This window comes from Microtus pennsylvanicus, chromosome 7 (assembly GCF_037038515.1).
Source record: "Microtus pennsylvanicus isolate mMicPen1 chromosome 7, mMicPen1.hap1, whole genome shotgun sequence".
NCBI classification, from domain to species: domain Eukaryota; kingdom Metazoa; phylum Chordata; class Mammalia; order Rodentia; family Cricetidae; genus Microtus; species Microtus pennsylvanicus.
This window is the reverse complement of record NC_134585.1, coordinates 24,578,927-24,605,543: the sequence shown is the minus strand read 5'-3', so window position 1 is coordinate 24,605,543 and position 26,617 is coordinate 24,578,927. Positions and strand designations below refer to the sequence as shown.

Here is a 26,617-nt window from a genome sequence, read left to right as displayed (position 1 = left end):
AAGGAAATTGGTCAGTCAGCGGGGCACAATCACCACTTATCCGGAGAGCCACATACTTCCTACTGCAGGTGGCTCCCCTGATGTCACCTGAGAGATGTCAAGGAATCCAAAAAAGAACAGGAAGAAGAGAGCTCGTCACTTAGGCCAGGAAAAGGAAGCTGGGGGGTGGGAGACAGACTGATAGTTCTGGATAGATACTGAGTCTCTGAATCAAGTGGTTGGCACCGGTCACATGACATGTGTTTTGCATGACAGTGAGAGTCACTTGTAGGCTAACACTCCCCATGACCCTAGCACTCTCCATTTTGATGACCAAGGGTCACTAAGCCCCCTAAAGAACAATGTGAGCCCCATGTCCTGGGATACTGAGAAAGACGGATGAAGCCGCGCCCAGCTCAGGAAAATGAGTCATTTATCACAGACTAATCAGCCAGCCAGCTCTGTCCCACAGTGGGGTGCCATTATAACCTACTAATATCCATTAGGTAAGGCTGGGTCAGTCTAGAGCAGTGGTTCTCAACCTATGGGTTGCAATCCCTTTTAGGGGGTCAATGGACCTTTTTACAGGGGTTACCTAGGACTATCAGAAAACACAGATGTTTACATTATGATTTATAACATTACATTTATGAAGCAGCAACAACAATAACTGTGGTTGGGGTCAGCACAACATGAGGAACTGTATTAAAGGGTCACATCATTAGGAAGGTTGAGAACCGCTGCTCTAGAGCTGTGTGAGTCCTCGGGTATTGTTCCCCAGAAGCATCTTAGAGGCCAGTCTCCAGGTCAGCTTTGGCAATAGTGGACAGTACCGCACTGGTGCCTTGCCTGTGGCTTTAGTTTTCCTAACCAGGCTAATGTCTGCCCGCAGTTGAGGGCACGGCAGCTGGTACAGGAGGCCAGTCGCCCCTTCACCTCTCAGTGCCAGAGCCTGCTCAGTCCTTCCGGAAGACATAGTTAGCTTTCCTGTATGGACTCTCTCACTCAGTGTCCTTGCTGCCCCAGTTTATGCAGAGAGAGCCTGCACAGGTTTTCTCCACCATCTATAGCTCCTAGTCCACCTGGCACCCATCCTTTGAGCCCAATAGTTGATCGGTGGGTGCACATCTTCACAGCCTGTACCTGGGTGGCTCTCACAAGACAAAGAGCAGAAGCGGGACCCCTTGAAGACGCAATGGGGACAGACTTTTCACTCGGTGATGGAGAAATGTGAGCCAGCCACCATCTGGAGGAGAAAGAATAGGTAATGAGCAGAGGCACCGGCAGGGTCTGATTCATTCCGTGATTAGAGCGGAAGGGAGATCTGCAGACAGCAGCAAAGAGCTCACTGAAGAGACACAGAACGGGCGGGCAGCGCATGCACCAACGGTTGCACAGGGACACACAGCACCACACCTAGGCCTCACGGCTGCCAGCTTGTCCAGTCTGAGCTCTGCCTTGGGACTCCAGGCGTGGGAGTTAGTGCTGACGTTCAGCCTCTAACAATTGGCCAGCTTCAGTCAGGAGCGACTTGTCCTTGACTAACTGCTCCTAAGAGGCACCGTTTCTAACTGGCACAAAGGCCACACACAGGCTATAGGGAGTAGTGTGCCAGCCCCTCCTGTAGTTGCCTTTTTCAGTGTTGGCCTTTGTGCATTTGGAGAGGTCATCACCTGAACGTGGTGGTGCCCAGCTGATCTGGAGGTTGCTGAAGGCCCGTGTCACGCTTCTAAAGCCTTCTGAAGCGAGTGTAAAATGACTAAGGACCACGCCATCCACAAGTACACCTGTGTATTCCCAGTTCCATGCCAGCCTCTGGGCCCATGGGCATTACGAGGGACATCCACCCACACAGACCAGGCAGGGCAGCTGGATAATGTAGGGGTGAAGGAGCAGTAAAAGGTGACATTGCTATTGCTGTCACTAGGAATCCGGAAGTTAGCAGTACAGGGAGTGGGCTGCTTAGACTCTGATTGCTAGAACCGGTCCCTGTGTACATGTCACTTGTGTGTATGGGTTCCACGCTTTCCAACTGATTTGTAAAGGAGACCAGAAGCTTGGTGACATGCTGCCCAGTCAGTGTGCCACTCCGCACAAGTGCATACCAGATACACACGCCCCGAACACAAGGAAGCCCCCAGCACATCTTTCTGCCTTTGTCACCCCTCTGAGGGTCTGAGGGTGATCCAGAGAGGGAAGGGAAGGGAAGAGACTGTTTCTGACAATTTTTTTTTTATGGTGAAGTTTTGCTCGCCCAGCACTGATTACCTATAGGTTAAACATGGAAGACTGAAACTCTTGGTGGGGGTCTCATGAAGCAGAGCAAATTTCAAAGAAGGATGGCAAGGCCAAGGGCTGGAGAGGCAACTCAGAGGCTAAGCAGGTACTGCCCTTGCTCCAAGCACCCACGATGAGTGGCTCATAACTGCCAGTAACTCCAGCACCCGGGACTCTAAAGACCTCTAGTGTCTGCCAACATAGTACATGTACACACACACACACACACACACACATGCGCGCGCGCAATTTAAAGGTAAATCTTTTAAAAGATTAAAAGGCAAATCTTGTCAGCACCCTGCTGCAATCCAAATGGCACCCCCCTACATGGCGAGCCTTGTAAACCTACACTCAGAGCTGGCAGGTGGTATCCCCGACTCCAGAGCTAGACCTACCCCATGCCATGCTCACCCAGGCTTGAGGCTCTCATGGTGTCTGGCCCCACCCTTGGGCCATGCAAAGCATCTAAATCACAGGCCTGTCATTGACTCCGAACATACAAATCAGTGGTAGAGTCTCAGACTTTTCCGGCCTTTGCTTCCCCAGCTGTGAAACCTCGGGGCCTATGTGGAGCCCAGTATGCAGTAGACACTACTTGCCCTCTTCCCTTGCCCTGTCTCACCAGTGCCCCCCGGTGAAGCCATATTTCTGCAGGGCTGACACCTGATCGATACGGTCCCAAAGAAAGTCAAAGCTGGGGGCCGTGCTATGAGAAGTGAGGCAGGCAGGGCTTCAGGTCAGCAGCACCCAGAAAGGACGTGACTCTCCTGCTGGGTGTCAGTCAGCACCTCAGCGCTGTCCGTACCACTGAGCGTGTAATGCATACGTTTCCTTGGGCATCCCACTCCTAAGAAGCAACTCGCCCCTGTGTGCAGAGGCTTAACGCAGCATGAAATACAAATCTATATTTCTGAAAACCTAAATCATGCGTCTCTCGGCAGCTTCTGTACTGAAGAAAGTGAAGAAGCAGGCATTAGGCTAGGTCTCTGTTCCATGGTGGTGCCTGCAGGCTCAGTGCCAGGACAGCCAATGTGCAGCCATTTTCATCCTTTAGTTCCCCACTTCCCTGCCTTATTATCACATTAGGAACCACACCTGTGTGTTAGGGAAACGTGGGATGTGGAAAGAGGCCTTCTCTGGTTTTAAAAGTCTTAAGATGACTTGAAACTACTGAGAAACAGTCCTCATTTTCAGTGTTTTAGGAAAAGAGAGCAGAGAGGGGGGGGAGAGAGAGAGAGGAAGGAGAAGGGGGGGAGAACACCACCCCCTTCATGTGCTGGGGAATAATTGCAAAGACCGTGTCCCATTAAATCGCATAAGGGACCCTAAAATACGGAGTAAAAGATAATCTCAAAAAGGAAATGGCTTTCCACTATTCGACAGCTGCTCCTCTGCAGCCCTCCAGGGGTTGGTGACCCATTTATCCCGGCGTTGCACACTTTGTAATGTAGTGACATCCCAGATGTGATAAGAAATGTTGTCTGCATCCCACTCACCACACTCAGATGGGAAGTGTCGAGGCTAGTGAACTCCTGTCCCCTTGAATGGACCCTTACTCAGCAGGTGAATAGCCAGAGAGAGCTCTATCCTGCTGCAGAAGCACACTGTGGTCTGATGATGTGGGATTCCCCCTCTGCATGCTGTGAATATCATTGGTTAATAAAGGAACTGCTTTGGGCCTATAGCAGAGCTATAGGGGAAAACAGACCTAGGTGAGGAACACTAAACTGAATGCTGGGAGAAAGGAGGCGGAGTCAGAGAGAAACCATGGAGCCCACCAGAGACAGATGCTGGAACTTCAGCCGGTAAGCCACAGCCAAGTGGTGACACACAGATTAATAGAAATGGGTTAAATTAATATGCAAACCAGGACTTCTGTTTTGCTTTAACAAGTATTTGTTGAGAATGCACCAAATGCCAGGTAGGGAAGAGAAACAACTGAACCATGGGTTAAAACTCTTTGTCCTGTTGGAACACAGGGTGTGCTGGGTAGGGGATGAATGTTGTAGGTAGATGGTGGTAAAAGTGTCCTGAGGCAGGAGCCTGTGTGATTTTTTTCTGGACTACAGGAGCACTGTCCCCCTGAGCAAGGTTTGCTATGAGGACAGGTCCCTGAACTTGCACTCAGGAGGCGAGCATGACCTAATGTCAGCAGCAGCTGCATCCTACTAGGGGCATTCTCCTGCCAAGAGAACGCAGCTGCTTCGATTCCCGCAGACCACGTAGGAATTCCGTGAGGGGAAGAAGAAAATTGAAACCCCGAGACCTTCATTCAGGCAGTTGCCCAGTCTGAGAGTCTCTGAGGAGGGAATGAGCCATGCGGGAACCTGCTGGGAGACCTGGCAGCAGTGCCGGAGGGGTGGGGGGAGGGGTGCTTTCTCAGACATGTTTGTGTCCAGTGACCTGGGGCCCTGTGTACACACAGCACGGGGCCCCAGGACTCCATACTTTATGCAGGGGTATTCCAAAGACAGCTGCAGTCAGATATTTGGCCCGGGTGTAGCCCCGAGTTAATCCAGAACAGGTTATGGGGCCACAATTCACTCCTGTACCCACCGAGCTACACAGCACCAGAGATGAACAGAAATAGGTCGTTGAGACTTTCTTAATGGGGAAGCAAAGCCTGGGCCCTGCTACAGGCAGTAGGTGAGCCCCTGGGCCCCCTCCGTTCCCACCCAGGGCATATGTTAACCTCGTGGGTTTGGCTGTCTAGAGACTCACACTACTCCAGGGAGCTGTCAGTCACTGATCTTAGCATTCTCCTGTGGCCCACGTCACAGACTGATCTGACGTCATAAAGGGGCTGAAGGGGACAGCTTAGCCAGGATTGGTACTTCACGTCTACCTCATGGGTTGTCTTACCCAGTCCTCCCACCTCTGGTCCTGGTCTACCTCTCAGCTCATTACCCGGAAACTACCCTCTCCCCTATGGCGCACATACGGCATTTCTAAGACTTGACGAGTGCCTTCCTTAGGTTTACTAGCATGGTGATAAAACGCCGTGACTGAAAAGCGACTTGGGGAGGAAAGGGTTGATTTCGTTCACAGTTCATCATCAAAAGGAGTAAGGGCAGGAGCCTCGAGGCAGGAGCTGATGCAAAGTCCGTGGAGGAGTGATGCTTACTGGCTTGCTCCCCAGGGCTTGCTCAGCCTGCTTTCCTATAGAACCCAGGACCAGGAGCCCAGGGGTGGTACCACCCACAATGGGATCTCTCCCCACATCAGTCACTAATTTAAAAAATGCCCTACAGCCAGATAATATATAGAGGCTTTTTTTTTCAATTGAGATTTCCTCCTTTCAGATAATTCTAGTTTGTGTGAAGTCGACGTAAAACTAGCCAGCATGGTGTCTAAACACAGTCTTCATGTGTCTAACTTGTTAGTGACATTTTCCCTCTGGCCGTTCCCATGGATCACACCCTGATTTTCTTATCTGTCACAGGCAAGGGTGGACACGGGGATCTACATGTCCCTGGGGAGGAGGGTCGTCTCCTGATGGCTGCTTGCCTTCAGAAGCCTAGGGTGTTCCCAACATCGGTGTTCCTGGCTTTCGCTCTAGGGGCATTAACAGAGGCCACTGAGCCCCACTGAGTGGAAGAACTAGAAGGCCCACAGAAGGTGGGGAGACCTTTGGCCTCCGTGGGACTCTTTATTCTAGGCTCCTCCTCGGGGCCTCCTCCGTCCTGACATGAATTCTAGCGAACTGCTGTGTTTCTGCTTCCTCTTCCTCTAAAGGCCCTTTGCAGAGTCAGGAAGATGCCATTGGGATCTAGCAGCCCCAGATACTGTACTATAGGACCTTCTAGGAACCTGCAGCCCCCAGGACAGACCGATCATACCCCCAAGCCCGCAGCTTTGGGCACAGTTCTTGAGACGGCTCGTCTGTCCTCAGCTATGGAACTGAGGTGCCCATCCGCTTTCATGGCTGGATCCTGCAAGCAAGGATCCGATGCAGGTTCCTCTAACAGTCAAGTCCAGCTGTTCCCTAGACTCCAGAAGGAGGGGAGCCCTTCTGCCAGGTTATTCTGTGCTAAGTGCTGCAAAGAAGACATGCACACATCCTCAGTGTGTCACTCAAAGGGCTGACGTCTCTTCAGTCTTATCTGCAAATGAGGCTTGCAAGTAAAGAAGTAAAATAATTAGTAGCAGCGCAAATGTTTCTAGAAAGTGTGGAGAAGCTCAGGCTGCCTAGAGAAACCTGGCAGGAAAACCAGGCCTAGCTAGTTTACTCGACTATCCCTAAGGTTCATCTTGCTCAGATATCAGAATGCAGAAAGCATAGAGAAAAGGGGAAAACACGGTGAGCTACAGACACCAGGCCCAGGGTTCAGGAGTCCTGGAAACTGAGCATCACTCTGCCTCATTGAGCTTCTTCTTGTCTTTGACACAAAATGAAGAGCCCCTCACTTCACCCACATACCGCCTGGCTATTCAGTGGGTCGGGGTAGTGTTGTGCCCGGCAGGTCCACACGCAGGAGGAACACACCTGCTTTCCTCCACCTTAGGGGCTGTGATAGGATCGAGTGAGGTAAAGGGTAGGTGACCTCTGTGAATTCTAGTGCCCTGAAGAGATCAGCTATTCTTTAGATGGGGCTCATTGTCCTGTGCCTCCTCTGTCATCCAGTGTGCCCCTCAGACATGTCCACTGACCCTTGTCTTCTGTCCACAGGTACCTGGCTCTCTATGCATATAAACCCCAGAAGAATGATGAGCTGGAGTTACGTAAGGGGGAGATGTATCGCGTGCTTGAGAAGTGCCAGGACGGCTGGTTCAAGGGGGCTTCACTGAAAACCGGGGTCTCCGGGGTGTTCCCCGGGAACTACGTGACACCCGTCTCCAGGTGAGAGCCTGGCAACCTGATCAAGAAGAGAGAGAATAAGGCCTGCATTGCCCTAATGCTGTGGAAACCCTGGAGGCCATACCATAGGCTGGTCCCTGGTTACACCCGGTCCAGAGGCAGTGGGGACATTTGAGTTCCTTTGGGGAGGAACTGTCAAGCTTGGTTTGCTAGGCTTTCTCAGTGAACACTGGCTACCCAGGGGATAATTCTGAGAGCAGGAGCTGGAGTAAGCAACAGCAGCTGAGTTGGGGGCTGGGATGGGAAGGTCATCAGAGAACCAGATCTTCAGGGTACATGCTTGTAAACAGGCCAATGTGTGTGCATCCTTATGCACTGCACACAGGATGTTATCAACTATGCATGCGCATATACGTACTCATGTATGTGTGTGTATGCAATGAGTACGGGTCATATCTGTGCTTACAGTAGAGTTATGCTATATGCATAAGCATGAAAGTGTGTGCCCCACATTGGTGTGTACACCCACATGTGCACAACATTTACATGTATGTAGAGTTTGATATGTATATAGTATGCACATGTGAGTATCTAATGTGTCTCTTCATGTATGTGCATGATATAGGTATAATACACAAGTACATATAGGTAGTATAGGCATAGCATATATGGATGCATTTGTACCATGGGAGCATAGCATATGTACACATGTATGATATATGTACATGACATATACATTTGTAGTATGAGCACAGCGTGCATATATATGTAAAACACACACAATCAAATAAAGGAAGTGATCAATGTCTTAAAGTAACAATTGTTAATGGCTGATAGCATTATGGGCATTTTTTAAATCCTTTCCTTGTGCTATCTAGCATTTTTACAAATCACAATTACATTACTTTTGAAATAAGGGAAGCAATTGTTAAAATTCCCTGAAGAGCAGGCCCAGAGTTGTCAGAAGTTTCTGTTGTGTTATAAGGTTCGCTGATTGGCTGTTAGAGTGTCACTCACAGCAGCCCCTTCAAACAGCCTGTGCCAACAACAGCAGACATAAAAGTAAACTGTTTCAAGTATCTTTGGAAGATGCTGAAAAAAAAAATGCCATTCTGACGCCTGCTTATCCAAGTGGCTTCAGAAGGTGTCACGAGCCACCTTTTTGGGCTGCCTAGCATGGCAGGTTTGTACGAAATGTTAGGAAGAACAGAGATAAGGAAGAATCACAGAGACACAGGATAGTAACAGGAGGGCCACTCAGCGAATCCTGAATGCTGAATTTCTGAGTTCTGAGTCCTGAGTCTGCCCATGCTTAATTTTCTATACACTTTTATATACACCTCCCCAATACAAAAAGGGGGAAGAAGGCAAAAGACTGCGTTAACATGATTCAAAGGATAACCAGAACAATTACTTATTTCAATACTTGAGACATCAAGCCATTAATTCCTGAGTAAAGCTATTTGATGTCTGGGGCAGTGAACCCACCCTAGACCAAATATCCTGCAGGCAGCCGCTCCCTAAGTCAAGCCTCCTATTTCTAAAGAAGGAACAGAAGCATGCTTGAATTCTCAGGGTGGAACGGATCTACCTCCATGGGCCATCTTAATGTCCAAAACACCAGTAACCACACCCTAGGTCAGGGTATCTTGTTTATAGCCACACCTGCTGTCAACAACTTTGAAAGCACAAAACTAAGCTCAAACTCTCTGACCTCCAGACACGATGGAATAGGCTCACATTTCTTGGGTCTCCACGAGAAAGTACCCAGGAGGACACATATATCGCTGGCGTTGTATCTTAGGTTGCATGGGTAGGCTTTTCAACTGGGCCCACCACTCACCACAATGTAGAAAGGCTGCCTTTGGTCTCACGTAGAGAAGCAGAAGGCTGTCCTTCCCTGCTCTGCCTCAAGACTGACACCATCTCTTATCCTCACTGTGCATTAGAAAACCGCCAAAGCCACGCAGCAGAAACAAGTGACAGAGGGACAGCCTCTGTGTGCAGAACCTAAGTCGCCAAAGTAGTCTGAGCCTGGCAGGTATAGACTAGAGCTGCTTTATAGCTGTCGCCTACAAAGGACATTGCTGGTGGCTCTTTCTTGTTGTTTGTTTGGGGCGTATTTATTTGCTTGCTTGCTTGCTTGTTTTACAAAAGAAAGGAAAGTCTGGCCTTGTGTGCTTGGGTACTTGTAAGAACAGTAAGGAAATATGCTGGAACACACCTGGCCAGACCGCTGCTACAGAGAGGGAGGGGGACTCAGCTGCCACAGGAGGCACACTGCGGTCGCTTGCCCTCAGCCTTGTTAACATGGCTTTGCAAGTATAAGGCCCACACTTTGAAGCTCATCGGTTTGGTTTGTAAAGATCGAGCATGGGTTTACAGCAGTGGTTAAAATGGATGATGGAGACTCACCCACTGGCAGGGCCACTCATTCACGAGAAGCAAGCTTCAGAATACCTCTAAAGGATGGGGAAGGAGTGCAGTGCCGATAACCCCTTAGTGGTAGCCCCGTTTCCGGAAGGCCCTGCTTCTTTCCCATCGCTGCTACACAGACACTCCTCTGAGCTCTGCAGGGCTCTTCCCTTTGGAAGTCCCCACCCGGGGCGCCGGGAGCTGAGAGTACACCTAACCCAGGACATGTCAGTGTTGGGCAGAACCACTCTTCTCTGGAGCATCATGCCTCCACTCTGCTCCCACCATGCCTTCCTCCTGGCACATTTTAATCCCCCTTAACCACAACCCGCAGCAGCCCATGAGCCCCAACACCATCCCCAGAGCCAAGGCAAATGCCTGTGTAGAGAGAGCTAAAAGCCGTTTCCAAAGTGGCTGCGCTCCTCTCATGGCGAGTGCGTTCATCTGGGAGTTTGGGGTGAGAGTGTCTCTCAGGTATAAGCTGCAAGCTCCCTGTTGTTTTGGGGGGGTAATGGTGTTGCTCCTATGCCCATGTTCAGTGGCTGGCAGAAATAAGATGGAGGCGTGTCTAGGAGAAACCACCATCACATCCCATCCTGCTCCAAAAGTATTTGGCTTGTGAGACATGAGAGAGTCCACCATCTTTCATATAGCTCTTAGTAAAAACCAAGCACAGCCAAGACTACCCTTGCTCAGCTCGACCTCTGGGCATCCTTTAACTAATATTGGCTTGATATTGTCTTAGGACTTCCGCGGACCACGTGACGTTGCCCTACCTCTCAGAGCCTATATAGGTCAGAGATGGTTTTGCCATGGCACATGACACTGAATTTACCTGAACCCACTCACCTTCTTGGTTCTGCTTATTTCCCCAGGATTCCTGGAGGAGGTACTGGGTCACCCTGGAATAATATGCTCGGAGGGTCCCCATTGGCCAAGGGGATGGCAACCATTATGCACCCTGGAGGTGGCAGTCTGAGCAGCCCAGCCACCGCCACCAGGCCTGCTCTGCCTCTCACCACCCTGCAGGACCATATGCAGCACACAGCCACCTCCCTACCAACGGGTAGCTGCCTTCGGCACACGGCTCAACCAACAGCCAGCCAAGCCGGGGGTACCACCATCCCAACAGGTATGAACACAAACTTTCAGGGATTCTCCCTGACAGGAATCAAGTAGGGGGGACCTGGGATGCAGAGCATGAGATATGTATTGGCAGAGGTCTCTCTCAAGCCAGCATGTGGGAGTCAGGTTTGCTTCCCATAACGTGGAATCTCTGATCTCGAGTACGTGTGCCCACCTTCTGGTGCCCAGCTCTGGCAGCTGAAGGGGCACGGAGGATTTACAAATACTTGTGCATTGTCTTGTGGCATGCAAGAAGATGTCATGGGTGAGCAAGATTGGCAAAGTATCCCCTTATCCCTTTGCTGATGGCGTAACTAGAAGCTGCCCATGGATGACTTCACTATTGGGTGTGTTACGGAAGGCAGTGTCTTCCAGGAGAGGCTGGATGAGGAGTGCTGGCCAGAGAAGCCCTTTCCTAAAGCCTTTTGAGATTGGCATCATAAACCTACAGACTGATGAAACAGAAGGTCCAGCCAGTCTGCTCTGGGGTGGTATGAGATGAAAAAAAAAAAAAAACTCTGGGTAGACCGTAAAGAGAGAAAGAAAAGAAACGACACCACTTGGAGCTTAGTACAGAGCTTGTAACAACAGTTGGAATAGCAACATGCTCTTGGGAGGCCACATCATGATGGCCCTGCAGAATCAGTGACATTGCCATTCCCCAGTGATAATAACCCAAAGCAAGAGAGTGTAACCCAATGTTTTTCTACCCTTCTTTCCCAACCATCCAAGAAACCACCTCTTTTCCTCTAAATATAGATGAGGGGAAAGCATGAGTTCTTTGAAACTTAGATACAGAATTTTTAGATAATCTTTATAGACCAGGGTTCACTAGATGGGCTTCAGAAAGCAACTTCCCATAGGAGATCATACTGCTCTATGCTCATATTTTCTCCAGTCTCTATTGATGGGACTGTGTGTCAAAATCCATGGTCCATTGATCTGCCCACAGGACCTGAGACTCAGAAAGACATTCTGCCTTTACACTCGGAAGTGGAGGCTTACATGCGGCAAGAAGGGTTGACGAATCCTTGCAGTCTGAACTTGACGCGAGTCATTCTGAGAGCATTGCAGTCATCACACTTCCTTACTGGACAGGGTACATCATTACTCTTGGGTTCTCATCCACTGTCAGTTTCACAAACTGCCTCTGGAGAATCGACGCCATTTTGGTGGGAGGCGGTAGGTTCTGGAGACAAGCCATGCTCACTGTCTAGGATGACTATGTGTGGATACTATTAAGACATCCTCAACAACTCTTAGCTGTTCTGTAAAGGATAAGAATGTCTAACACATATGAACAACAAAAAAAAGGAACAGGAATCATTACTAAATGTTCGAAGAAGTGTGGAATTTGAGGGCTGTGCAGGTGCTCTGAGGGACTTTAAACCAGGGTATAACATTTTACCAAAGGCCACCATGACACAAGGAAGATACGTGGTGTGCAGCCTGGGCCTGAAACAGGAGCCCACCAGGGAGGGTAAGCAGCTTCGAGGGGTCTGATCCCACCACACGGACAGAGGGGAATAAGCAACCCCTGAGGCGCTGTAGTTCTGTCTGCGATAGGAACTCCAGGGATGGACTCGGGGATCTGGAGGAACCAAGTCCAGAGTTCCGATTCTGAAACTGGTTACCTTGGGCATGTGACAGTATCATGCCCAGCCCAGAGGAAGTGACTTATGGGAAGCCGGGTTCAGACATGTGGCCATGAGATGCAGTGGCCATGGCGAACCCTGGGTGTGCTGGCTGCCTTGGAACAACATTCCCATGTGAAAGTGATAGCCTGTACTAAGGCTCTGTCTGCCTCTCTTACCCACTCCCCTCATCTCTCCCTATCTCTTTCTCTGCGTTCTGGACAGATGCCACACATGGTAGATGCAGCTTCACAGGCCCAGGCTACTGTCCATAGGGAAGAGGCACTTGACCCTCTGAGGCTACATGTTCCTTTATTCCCAGATCCAGGTCTGGGGACACACACTCCTGTACCTGCTTTTCCCCGGGAAAAGAAAACACGAAGAGCCATGTAGACCCCCGTTGGGAGTGAAAGGAATGCTTGAAACATCCAGCTTTTAAGGGACAACAGAACTCTGGTACCCCACCAAGAGTGCCTAGTGTCCTCCATGGGTGCAGGGTGGGCTCTGCTGCCCCATGTCTAACACCATCCGTGAGCATAGGGTGGACTTGGATACCTGTTATCCAACTTCATCAGTGAGTACAGTGTGAATTTTATGATAGTGTCTGTCTTTGGGTTTATATTGCTGTGAATAGACACCATGACCATGGCAGCTCTTATAAAAACATTTAATTGGGGTGGCATACATTTTCAGAGAGTTAGTCCATTATCATCATGGTGGGGTATGGTGGCATGTAGGCAGACATGGTGCTGGAGCCAAGAGTCCTACATCTTGATTGGCCGGCAACAGGAAGTGAACTGAGACACTGGACATGACTTGAGCATATATGAGACCTCAAATCCCACCCCCACAGTGACATACTTCCTGTAACAAGGCCATAACTACTCCCACAAAGCCACACCTCCTTCTAATAGTGCCACTCCCTTTGGGGACCATTTTCTTTCAACCAATTATCAACCACAGTATCCATGTCTAAAAGAGACAGAACTGGCACCAAGCAAGGTTTTTCTAGGCACAACCCTGTTGGAAAGTCCCTCAGCCCACCTCCAGTGACCCAGAGAAACCTCTAACTATTCACACGGCCTTCACAAATACCTGTGCTTGCTTACATTAGCCAAAATTCCAGCCTGTGCTTAGCCTGTGGCGACCTGAACGCACAGCTGTGGACACAAGTGCCCTTCGGTCATCTCCCCTTCTCCCAGACACACCCCATCCCCCCTCTAACCCTCCAATCAGCCACACTTACACTAGTGTGTACGGCATTATGCTGCTGTCCCGTGGTACCCGCGAGTTAGAGATACAGCTGTTGGGTCAGGCTAATTCTTTTCAGCTGAGTTTCCAGACTGATCAGCAGCATTCCAAGATGCTGAACTCAAAAATGCTGAACTAGAGGGTGCTACCATTCTCCTGGTTACAAATATCTCAACCATCGATTCAGCCCAGCCAGCCTGCCATACAAGTGCCTCTAAGCTGAGCGGCCCTGTTGGCACAGCAGTCGTGGCTTATCTGCACCAAGTGGCCAGAATAATGGCCTTTCCACACCAAGCCTCACTAGACGCTTTCCCAATTCAAAAAGAAAATGAAGCCCTGCCAGTCGTTACTCCTGCATGCAGTGACAAGCGGTATCAAAAGAAATTGGTTTGGCTCAGGGCAGCACAACATTGTGCACAGTCCATCACCATAGCAACCACGATGGTGTGACAAGCATTCTCTTCCATCGGTTTCATTTTGCATGGGAGGAGAGTGAGACATGGGATGGCTAAGTGGCTCCCCCGGTGCTCTAACCTAGTGCTTGTCCCTGTGCCATTGTGCCGTTGTCGCGGCCAGGTTGAAGAATGGCTCCTACCGGGGCACGCCAGTCCATTAAATGCCACTGGGTTCCCATAGCGTTTCCTACTCGGTTCTGCATTTAGAGAGAGAAAACCACTGTTGACAGCACAAGTAATGGATTGTTCACTGCAGTAATTGCCCATTTCAGCAGCTCCTGTCCTGAGTTGGGAGGCGTTTCAACAATGTTCTCATCCAGAGCCCAAGGCAGGCAGTTTGACAAAGGTTTAATTGCATTGGCCATAGCATTCGATATGACTGCACCTCCCTTACGACACTTACTGTACCTCCCCGTTGCAAGGCAGAGAATCCCCTGCATAGTGCCTATGTTCTTTATGTCCTTGCGTTAGGACTTTACAGGGGGGAGAGCCCCATACAGATAGATGTTCATCAAGAGCAAAATTCTGTTTGCAGAAAGCAAACAAACAAGAATCGGCACCCAGGAAAGGACTAAGTGTAGACACGGCTCCACGGGATTGGAGGAAGATAGAGGAGACCACACAGACACTATCACTCTCCCAGTTAGAGGAGAGGGCAGGACACAGGTTCTTCCAGTAGTTGGGAAGCGCTATGATGGAGGCAGGGGTGAGGTATTAAGGAAACACAGAGAGACCATTCATTCATTCAAACCTAGAGGAAAGGAGAGAGGGGTGGAGAACATTCAGGCAAAGTTTTCAAGAGATCATAATCCCTGGGTCCTTTAATGGCAGGTAGGTGCTGTGTAGGCAGACAGGGTGGGAAGCGTGTTCAGCAGGAGGACTAGCCAGGGTAGAGGCAGACAGGGCGGGAACCGTGTTCAGCAGGAGGACTAGCCAGGGTAGAGGCAGACAGGGCGGGAACCGTGTTCAGCAGGAGGACTAGCCAGGGTAGAGGCAGACAGGGCGGGAACCGTGTTCAGCAGGAGGACTAGCCAGGGTAGAGGCAGACAGGGCGGGAAGCGTGTTCAGCAGGAGGACTAGCCAGGGTAGAGGCAGACAGGGCGGGAAGCGTGTTCAGCAGGAGGACTAGCCAGGGTAGAGGCAGACAGGGCGGGAACCGTGTTCAGCAGGAGGACTAGCCAGGGTAGAGGCAGACAGGGCGGGAAGCGTGTTCAGCAGGAGGACTAGCCAGGGTAGAGGCAGACAGGGTGGGAAGCGTGTTCAGCAGGAGGACTAGCCAGGGTAGAGGCAGACAGGGCGGGAACCGTGTTCAGCAGGAGGACTAGCCAGGGTACAGACAGGTAGGTGCTGTGTAGGCAGACAGGGTGGGAAGCGTGTTCAGCAGGAGGACTAGCCAGGGTAGAGGCAGGTAGGTGCTGTGTAGGCAGACAGGGTGGGAAGCGTGTTCAGCAGGAGGACTAGCCAGGGTAGAGGCAGACAGGGCGGGAACCGTGTTCAGCAGGAGGACTAGCCAGGGTAGAGGCAGGTAGGTGCTGTGTAGGCAGACAGGGTGGGAAGCGTGTTCAGCAGGAGGACTAGCCAGGGTAGAGGCAGACAGGGCGGGAAGCGTGGTCAGCAGGAGGACTAGCCAGGGTAGAGGCAGACAGGGTGGGAAGCGTGTTCAGCAGGAGGACTAGCCAGGGTAGAGGCAGGTAGGTGCTGTGTAGGCAGACAGGGCGGGAACCGTGTTCAGCAGGAGGACTAGCCAGGGTAGAGGCAGACAGGGCGGGAAGCGTGGTCAGCAGGAGGACTAGCCAGGGTACAGACAGGTAGGTGCTGTGTAGGCAGACAGGGCAGGAACCGTGTTCAGCAGGAGGACTAGCCAGGGTACAGACAGGTAGGTGCTGTGTAGGCAGGCAGGGCGGGAAGCGTGGTCAGCAGGAGGACTAGCCAGGGTAGAGGCAGACAGGGCGGGAACCGTGGTCAGCAGGAGGACTAGCCAGGGTAGAGGCAGGTAGGTGCTGTGTAGGCAGACAGGGCGGGAACCGTGTTCAGCAGGCGGACTAGCCAGGGTAGAGGCATAGCAGTGAAAATGAAAACAGCTCCTCTTCAGAGTACTTTCATCTGGTTTGATGTGGGACCAAGATGTGGGAGGAGCCGTCCAGTGTGACGGGCAGTTTCTCTGCAGATATCAGCATTAAATCTGAAGGACTGATGGGATTCATCATATAATGGTAGATAGAGGGGGCGTCTAGACAGAGAGAAAGCAGGCAAAGAGCCCCGAAGCAGGCAGAGGCCTGGGGCATTTGGAAAGTGAGGAAGGTTCATGCGGAAGAACCAAGAAGGGCTGTAGTGGGCAGACAGGCAGGCAGACACAGGTCACAAGGGTGCTTTCAGGAGGCCTCAAGGAGTCCAGGTTCTCATCTGAAGGGAAGGACATTAAAGGGTTTTGGAGAGCAGATGCAGACTGAAGTAATAAGGATTGGGTTTACCCTCTCTCCCCAAGCTACTGAACATCAGGCAGATATATACGGCAGCAGGTGACACCGCACAGGACTGGAGAAGAGAGAGCTGCACAAAGAAAGCCCTGTCTGCTGCTGGGAAGTAGTGTATGCACACTGAACACATCACCCGACGCCAAGGAGAGAAGGGGGGAAAAGGTTGGCACTAACGGCACCCAGAATATGTACATATCGGAAATAGTGCCCAAGTGTCTGCTTTCCCGGTCAGACGCATTTGCAAAACCAATGAGCTTGGCCTCTGTGGGAACTGAGCACAGCTCCAGTTTCAATACCCAGGAAAAGCAAGGATCAAAAGGCTCAGACAGCTTCCAGTTCATTTAAACCCACGACAAGACAAAACTCGGGGATATTTATTGGTATACAGAAATACCTTACTCTTTAAAAACATAGACGTCAACATATTGACTATGCAAAAAAAAATCCCTACCTGTATAAACAGGCCAGATACAGCCCCAAACCAGCCAATTGGTAATCAACCAGGCATTTAAAAATTGGGAATTTGAAGACATTGAAACAGAGCTACATTCTATACATTCATAAATGATGTCAAAGAGAATAAAATTAAACTCCCAGAATAAAAACCGTGCAATGGAATAATAGAGGGCTAAACCAAAAATATTAATGAATTGAAGGTGTTGCTATAGAAACTACAAAAAAAAGGAAGAGATAAAAGAGATTTTTAAATGCTGCAAAGAAAGCAACCAAGTGTAGTGGAAGCCCACAGAGAGGGAGAGAATCATTGCCAGCAATGCATCTGATAAAGGGTTCGTGCCCCATAATATACAAAACACAAAGAGCCAAGAGAACAGATGACCCAGTTAAAAACGGGCCATGGATCTGACCAGAGAATTCTCAAAAGAATAAATAAAACTGGCTAACCTATACCTTAGAAGTGTTCAGCAGACATAGCAATTAGGGAAATGCAAATAAAAACTACTTTGAGATTTCATCTTGCTCCAGTCAGAATTGCCAAGATCAAGGAAACAACCAATGACAAGTGCTTGAGAGGATGGGGGAAGCAGAGGTGCTCGCTCACCATCCGTGGGGTGGAACACTAGTCGAGGCACTCTGGAAATGGGTTTGAAGAGTTCTCAAGAAGCTAAAAGCAAATCTCCCATATGACCTAGCCATACCACTCTTTGGCATGGGCCCAGAGGACTCCTGCTTCACAGACACTTGCTCAGCCATCTGCATTGCTGTTCTTTTCACAAGAGCCAGGAAATGGAAAGAACCCAAATGTCCTTCAGCTGGTGCACGGATAAAGAAAGTGCAGTACACGTATACGATGGAATTCTAGAAAGTGAAATCATGAGATCTGTAGGTGAATGGAAGGTACTAGAAAATATTATGTTGGATGAGGTAACCCAGCCCTAGAAAGATAAACACTGCATATTCTCCCTCATCTGGGGTCTGTGGCTCAAAATCCTTAGACGTGAGGTGAGTCTGTCACCTGGAGGGCCATGGTGAGATGGAGGGCCACGGGTGCTATGGAAGGGGAAATGGGCAAACAGCCGTGGAGCGCGCCCTGCAAATAAGGAAGGGAAGGGGAATAAATTACAAGAAGAATGTTTGGAAAAGCTATAGGGAAACAGAATTTTATAAGCCTACTTCAAAATACATATATAATAATATAAATAGAGATATACATACACATATGTGTGTATATATTTTTCTGTGTGTTACATATTAAATGAAGGTCTGCCACTTGAAGTGATAATGAACAATAGACTAACAAAATTCCCAGGGTCGGGTATGGAAAACCTCCCTTGAAGTTGCTGGTCAGAAAACATCTCTAAGAGCTGTCAGTCAGAAGAGTTCAAGAAACTCTTCAAACTGCATAAGCAATTGCTGTTTCCCCTGGTTGCCTCACAGAACTTGACGTAAGAGCCTGTTGCTAAAGCCACCACACACATCAGCGGCAGGACCCAGAGGGCCCGACCTTGAGCTGACCGGGAAGCCTCATCCCTGTGCACTAGCTCTCCTAGTATGTAAACGTGTTGTGTGCACTGTGGAGAGAGAAGGGCAATCCGTGAAATTCTCAAAAACATTAAAATCATACAAGTTAACAGAGTGTCAGTGAACAGTGGGACCGCCTGAGATGACCCAGCATGTGTATAATTTGAGCTCTCAAAGGACAAACAGGCGGGGTAGAAATAGAATCTGAAGGAATGAGGACCAAAGTTGCTCGAAGTTGGATGAAAATCATAAATTCATACCTTAAAGCAATTAGTGGGCTCTAAAACAAAAGAAGCTTTAAAAAAACTGCAGCAAGGCAAATCATCATCAAATCACTCAAAATCAGTGATAAATGAAATCTTAAAAGTAGCCAGAGAAATAGCGCGGTGGCAGCCATGAAACAGGGATGGCGCAGGCATCACGTAAAGAGGCCAGGTGAGGAGGCCGTGGAGGACGGAAAGACATGTGTATCAACCTCTGGTTTTATACCCAGAAAAAAAGTGAAAAAAGTAACTTGTCGTTCAGACAGTGAAACCTACAGAAATTATCAGAAATAGAGGTGTACTATTAGAATTGTTCAAAGTTCACTTAAAGAAGTTGGAAGAGTAGATCTCCACATTGCAAGGAATGAAAAGCACTAGAAATGGTAGATACATAAATAAAAGTGTAAGTTTTTTTGTTATTTAAATATCTAAAATACAACGGAGAGTTTAAACACAGTCAAGACAATACTGGGCTATGGGATTTAAACTGATATAAAATCAAAACCTCTAATAATGTAAAGACAGAAGCAGGGTGGAAAGGGAAGTGCTGCGTCCTGCTGTCAGATCTTCTGTTGTGGGCGAAGAGCTGCACAGTGGCTCTAGAGGGCCGCGGGGACAGAAAGATGCAAGAAGCCATTCCCCACAGGAACAGAACGTTACAGTAAAGGAGACAAACCATGTGGCAGACGCGCGCAGTTGGTCCCAAAGAAAGAATGCGGAAGGAAATGGAGAAAACATAGGTAAAAGAGGGTAGCTGTAGTATGGGGGAAGGCTTAAGTTTAGTCATACAGATCATGACATTAGAAGTAACTGGTCTAAATAGACCCATAGAGAGCTGGGGTTGCATTCCTGGATTTTATTAAAAGCAAGCAAACAAAGCAATACCACCTTGTGCTATGAACAAGAGACACATCTTCCTATTTTAAAGTCACAGTCGGGATTAAGAGGAGAGGAGCAGAGCTACGTGTTCCTGCCACTTGCAGCACAGACACTGCATGCCTGTACCTGTGCTGCTGCATCTCATGGGTGATGCAGTGCGTGTCTGCACAGGTGCACATATGTAGATGCCTACTGCATAGAGATGACAGTCTCACCGTAATTGCTTCTCTGCTCCTTATTTTATACAAGAGAAAGTGGGGTTCCGAGGTGTCACGTGACTCGCCAGCAGTGAGATTCGGATCCCTCTGGCCATCCAGTCCGTTCCCCTGTCACCTGTGTGTGAGGGCTAAGACAAAAGTACTGAGTCACCTCATTCAAACTCCAAGGAAGATGCATGACAAGCAGCTTAAATATTCTGCCCTGCTTCACCTTTCAGGATGGCCAGGAGAGGACCAAAGGCATTGATTTGGAAGTTATAAGTTAATTATAGCTCGTGGGACAATATGCAAATATAGATCCTGTCAGTAATGAGGATGGAATGTGCCAGGCTAATATTAATCAAAAGAAAATTGATCTGCTAATGTCAGACAGGAGAATTTATAGTCACGAATCACTAGGGATAATAACGATGACATGATGGCAAAGACTGAGCTCATTAAGATGGCATAACAGTTCTAAGTATTAATGCACCAAATTACAAAGCTCCAAAGCTACGCAAGCAACCACAGATAAAGCTGCTGACAGAATAGGGAAATCCACAGAAGTAAAATTGCAGTCTCTCTCAGAATTGTATCAATTATTGATAATAGTATAGATCACCAGTATAGCTCTAACCACTTAATTTAATTAGCATTTAGGGACTATTCTACCCATCATCATCAAAATACACATTATTTTCAAGTGCACACATACCACTCCCATGTTAACCCATAGCTGGGCCTTGATCTGTAAAATCTCAGCATGTGTAAAGGGACTCGGTTACACAGATTACATCCCCGGCGACTGTGGAGTTGAATTGGAAGTCAGTATCACAAATAATTGTTTGAAAACATAATAACATACCTCAAAATAATCAGTGGATCAAGGAAGAAATAAAAAGTAGAACATGTTTTGAGATGAATAAATAGAAACACAACATATCAAAATTTATAGGATACAGCCAATGCAGTCTTTTTTTTTTCTTTTTTCTTTGTTTCCAGCGTGAACTAACTGGTAGGAAACAAAGAAGCCTATCAAGTTAATAGGCAGTAGACTAAATGGAGTGATGGGCGGCAATGGGGTGGAAAGAACTCGGCAGAGCAAGACAGGGAAAGGGTAGTGAAATTGACTCAGCTAAAAGGGGGTCCTTTGAAAAGGTCAATAATCAGATTAATAAACCTCCAGCCACCTGATCTAAGTAAAAAGGGGAAAATCTGAAAGTCAACATCTCCGGAAATAACAAGGGTGGCATCATTTTAGAGTCTGCCAGATAATAAATCTTATAGTAAAGTCTTCGTGTGAGTGAGTTCACGCAGTAGATGAAATAGGCATACTCAATAGACCTTAAAGACATGCATCATCAGACACAGTCGACAAGAAAGAGCTGGAATAGGCCTGTATCTATAAAAGAAACTGAGTCTCTAGTTTTAAAATACCCACAAAGGAAGTCCTGCGGAGATGTGACTTTCACTGGTAAACTATACAAAACAAAGGAGAAATTATAACATTTAAATTTAAATATACAACAACGGGGCAGTAATGAAACAACTGTCTGGACTTGCCTAGAAATTTGGAAAAAAAAAAAGAGGGGGGTGAGGGAAATACTTCCTGTCCTTTTCCATGAAGCCCACATTACTTTAATTTTAAAAAACTGTAAGACAATAAAATCACAGATCATATTTAGTTGGGCAACAAATGAGAAGGGTGGAACTCCAAGTGGGGTTAGCCCAGGAGTGCAAGGCTGGGTTAACATTAAACAACTTAGGTACTTCATGTTGGTAATGGTCAAAACAATGTGACTGTCTTAAAAACAAAAAAGGGGTCTCCAAGAACACAATGTCTACTCCTTATTTAAAGAACTCTAGAAGATGAGGAATGGCAGTGAGCTTTTGCATTATGATACCCTCTGGGAGAACACATAGATGCTCTCACTCTGGATGGTGAGAGACCCAAGGCTTTCCCTATACCAGGATGACAACCCATCGTTTCTGTTCAGTTCTGCACTAGAAGTTCCTGCTGGGGCGAAGTGGAAAGATACACAGATGGGGAGGAAAGGAATGAAACTTCCTAGTTGTAGACATATGGATCTTAGACATGGAAAGCCGCAAGGAACGCACGCACACACACACACACACACACCTACAACTTAAAAATGAATTCAGCATTGCGAGGTACAAACTCAGTATACAAAAAGAGAAAAGGTTGTATTTCTATATATGGCCCACCTACCATAGCGGTTGACCCAACTAGTAATGGATCAAAAGATTTAAAGAGACGAGAGCATCTGGATTGATCATGCACAGATTTGGCTGTTTCTTGGTTAGCCTCAGAATGATGTCAGCTGACCTTGGACCAGCCCATTCTCTCTGGCTACCACACTCTGTCCCTCCCCACTCTCATAACGGACTGTAAAAGAGCAGGCGGTGTGTGCTTTCCCTGGGTGGATCATAAGCTATTCCAGACCCACACATACTGTTCCGCCTTCTTCCTGCAGTGTTTGTTGGTTTGCTGGGGATGTTTTGTTGAGGCACAGTCTCACTGTGTAGCCCTGGTAGGCCTGGAACTCAGTACGTAGACCACGCTGGTCTCTGGCTCACAGAGCTCAGGCTGCCGTGGCCTCCCAAATGCTGGCATCAAAGGCAGGTGCCACAGTGCCCCGCGTCCTGCAGAATCAGTGACCTCCTGACTAGAGGGCAGTTGGATTCAGTGCCTTCCCGTGAACTCCCTGCCGCTTCTCTCCAACCCTAAATTCCAAACACCAATGGCAGACCAGCAGTCCAAAGTTTAACTTGGTGAACAACTTAACTTACTGGACATACTTTAACATAGCATAGGTGAGGGGTTACTTACAGGGACATTAGTGACCCCATAGCAGTCACATCACAAAAGGCCCCCCTGAGCATGCTGAGTGGAGTTCAGGAGTTCCGAATACTTGCAGCTGGCTGCACAGTCCACCTAAGAGTCTTCCACCCTCCCTGCCCTACTCTGAACATGTCACCTACGGGCTGGGCCTTGTGAGCCTTTTAAACTTCAGTTCCCTGAGACTTGGAGGTCTTGTTAATTCTTGAGTAAATAAAATAATACAAAAGCAAGCTTCCCTGCATCCCTCAAGGACAGAAGATTTCAATCCAGAAGAAACTGCTCCACAAAGAAGAGCCACAGAACTAGCTGGAAGACCCAGGGAGGGCACGGGATCCCAAGACAACGGATGGGATGAGGAGGGAAACTAGCTCATAAAAGGTAACCAAGAAATGAAGAAATCAGACGGAGAGAGTCAGGCAGGGGCCAGGGGAGGGTCTTCCAAAGCAAGGAATAAAATCCACCAAAGAAGGGAAAGAAAAAGCAGGACCTGCGGGGGAGAGAAATGAAATATCTATCAGAAATAGCCAGATAAGAAAGGCATCCCGTTTTAAATTTGAGAAAAGAAAACTTTGGGGTAGCACAAACTGTGGCGTGTATGTATTTCACACTGGCGTTCTACAAAGGGAAATGCCAAGATAAGAGGACAGAGATGGACAGGTTGAAAGAGCAGCCTCAGCTAGAGGTGGACTGGGGTTGCTCATGATGGGGCTTTCGAGACAGAAGCATCAAAAGCACAGTCACAGAATATCCCAGGCCTGGATGAGTTCCAGGGTGATTCCAGGAACCAGGGACAGATCAGGGAGCTGAGTGGGGAGGACCAGTGTTAGTGAGACCATGGCATCATCAAAGTGCAAACCATAGACCAAAGACCAGAGCGTGTGTTCTCTACCAGCTTCTTCTGCTGGCTTGCAACTTCAAAGACAATGTAGCTGCTTTGGCATTGCTAGCTAACAGGATCACTGGTGAGTCAGAATCTAGGCAGCCTGCGCAGTGAGCCATGCCTGTGTCGTTGGACATTTTTTCCTTCTCTCATGATTAATTTCTGTGAAATGATTAGTGATGCTTCAACAGGGAGCTCTCTCTTCTCGAGTAATCACTCATTCATTAAAAACTATATTAAGTATCTTCTACATGCCTGGCGCCATTCCACGGATGCAGAATGCATTATATTAGCGAACTGAACAGCCCTGGTCTTCAGCTCCTTAAAGCTGAGCTGACAGGGCAGTGGGAGACAAGGAACAATTAATATGTGACAAATGAATGAGCTATATAGACTATTAAGTGGTGCTCAGGACCTATAGGAGGAGACAATTCAAAACTTCAGATGGTGGTCACACCACGCGTCTCCATTGACTGCCTGTGTCTTTCTAGAAGGCAGACACAAGACTGCATAGGATGCCTTATCCTAAAGACGAGTTTCTGGGGCCCCAGGGCAATAGCTTTAGTTGGCTGCTGTCACTTCTTCTCAAAGACTGAAAGGTTGGAGGAAAGGAGGGTTCAGGCAGTAGGGCATAGAAGCCCACGGTCCTCACCAAGAGTCACAGGGTGATGAACAATCCCAGTGCCTTCATTGACCTACATAAATACTGGGCCTTTCCCTCAAGATGTGAGGCACATTGTCTGAGATATCCAAATGCTAGGTTCCAACCCCTCTGAAACCTCAAATAATCACTTTAAAGAAACCAGTACCTCAAGCCTTTTTCTATATTGCCTTGTATATTCATGATCACCTATAGCCTTAAGACACCATGGCAGACATCAGGAAGGACCAGCTTATAGCCAAAGGTCTGGACTAGAGTGTGGTGTGGGAGAAGCCTCCCATCGCAGACACTGTTAAGATTGCCAAGTGTATTTTATACTCGTGGCATATTTAGAACCTGAGGATATTGTTTGCATTGTATATTTGTCTCATATTTCTGAAGCCTGGAATAGTACAAATTTTGTTGGTAAAAATTAAGTACCATGTCAGGCGATGGCGGCACACACCTTTCATGCCAGTGCTCGGGAGGCAGAGGCAGGCAGATCTCTGTGAGTTCAAGGCCAGCCTGGTCTACAAGAGCTCGTTCCAGGACAGGCTCCAAAACTACAGTTTAGAAACCCTGTCTTGGGGGCTGGAGAGATGGCTCAGTGGTTAAGAGCATTGCTTGCTCTTCCAAAGGTCCTGAGTTCAATTTCCAGCAACCACATGGTGGCTCACAACCATCTGTAATGAGGTCTGGTGCCCTCTTCTGGCCTGCAGACACACACAGACAGAATATTGTATACATAATAAATAAATAAACATTAAAAAAAAGAAACCCTGTCTTGAAAAACTTTTTTAAAAATTATATGAAAAGTATGATAAAATCATAAAAAAGTACTAGATTAATATGGCCTGGCATGTCGTGGGCACTTGGGATAAAGACTATCCTGAACCAGAGTAAAGAGTGTAATTTCAGGGTTGTTTGGCCTCAGTTTCTCCTCTGGCAATGGTAGGCAGGTCTGGAGCATTCAGAACCCTCAGAGGTCAAAGGTCAGCCTGAGAGGCGAGCGCCTTGCAATCACACAGCCAAGTGCACACTAACCTTTCAATTCTCCGTCTCTCCAGCTACCCATCCTTCAGCCCAGGCCTTGGATCGACCGACTGCCACCGTGTCGCCCCTGCGCACTCAGACTTCTCCATCCCGCCTGCCCGCCACCAGCCTCCGCCCCCGCTCCGTGGTGTCCCCGCAGCACAGCCAGCAGCCCCCCACGCAGATGTGTTCCCGGCCAGCCATTCCTTTCACATCAGCAGCATCAGCCATCACACCTCCCAACGTCAGTGCTGCCAACCTCGGTGGGGAGGTTGGAGGGACGCCCATCGCTGGCCTGTCCATACCCAGCCCCATCAACACAGGGTACAAGCCAGACGACAAGAAAAATGAGAAGGTAAGTGGGCTATCCTGGGCCAACCCTGAGCCCGGAGCTGGCTGGTTACTGGGTTCCTCTCACACAGTTACCAGTGAGGCTTCAGGATGTTCACCCAAGCCCTTCTATTGTATACGCTGGGCCTCTGGCAGGGATAAAGGCCAAACCAAGAAGGCAGTTCATTAGAGCAGACGCAGGCAAGCCTCAAAGTTCTGCCAGGGCCAACAATCCCGCCACAGTTTTTGCGTGAATCAGAAAGTGGCATCTCCCTCATCCATACGCTGCGGTCCCTCCTATTAGAAGCTCATTGTAATATACCCATCTTGTCAGAACAAGGCTCTTCCTGCCATGTGCCAGGCTAAGACAGTGAAAGCTAAACAAATCTGTGGTATGAGCAGCGCCCTGTCCCTTGGACGTGTCGTCCGTGTGCAGTTTGCAACCTGTTCAGCCATATGGGAAGGACTTGTTTCTTGAAAAAAAGAAAGCTGGGGGATAAAGGGAGGATGCCAACCTGCTAGTGGGTAAGGATGACATTTTCAGCTGTCTTCTCTTATGAAAGATTTGCGTCGATGAGCTGGTCCTGGTGGCCAGCAGCTAGGCGGCGAGCAGCCAGGATCAGACTCCGCTTTTATACATCAGTGCTCTCCAGCTGAAATTGAAGCCACAAAACTAATGAAGAATCTTCTAGTAGCTGTAGCTTTAAGTAAAGTAAAATTGAAAGGTTGGATGCCTTATGATTGCATATGATCAAATGCACTATCCAGAGATATTCCGGCATGATCTAGCCTTGCTGCTGGGCTGGCTGAGGTTGTTTGCACAGTGTCTTCAGCAGTCATCTTGATTTTCCCGTATTCGGTAGCTGGCTTTAGGATATTTCTGTATGGATTCAAACTCTGGGTCTTAGGGCGTTGGTCAGGCTTCCTAAACACCCTATATGTCACACGTTTGAGGTGAAAGTCAGTCCCCTTCAGCACTTTCCCAACCCTAATTTTCAGGTCCCATTATTCAGACCCCTCCCCCTCTGGAACCTAGGTCTACCACCACCACAACCCAAACCCTTCTCCGTGGGTGACACTCTCAGCTGCCTCTTTCACCGTGGATTGGGTAGCAAGAGGCTGGTCCTCTGCTGGTAAAACCA

At 48.5% G+C, this 26,617-nt stretch overlaps 1 protein-coding gene across 1 annotated transcript in view; it reads left to right on the top strand.

Moving 5' to 3' along the window:
• The window catches only part of Sh3rf3 (SH3 domain containing ring finger 3), a 264,667-nt gene that overhangs the window by 212,847 nt on the left and 25,203 nt on the right, over positions 1–26,617 (top strand). The window contains exons 6-8 of the mRNA XM_075980221.1: positions 6,926–7,096; positions 10,345–10,601; positions 25,181–25,500. Coding sequence (XP_075836336.1) covers positions 6,926–7,096; positions 10,345–10,601; positions 25,181–25,500 — 748 coding nt within the window. The remainder of the gene's footprint in view (positions 1–6,925; positions 7,097–10,344; positions 10,602–25,180; positions 25,501–26,617) is intronic.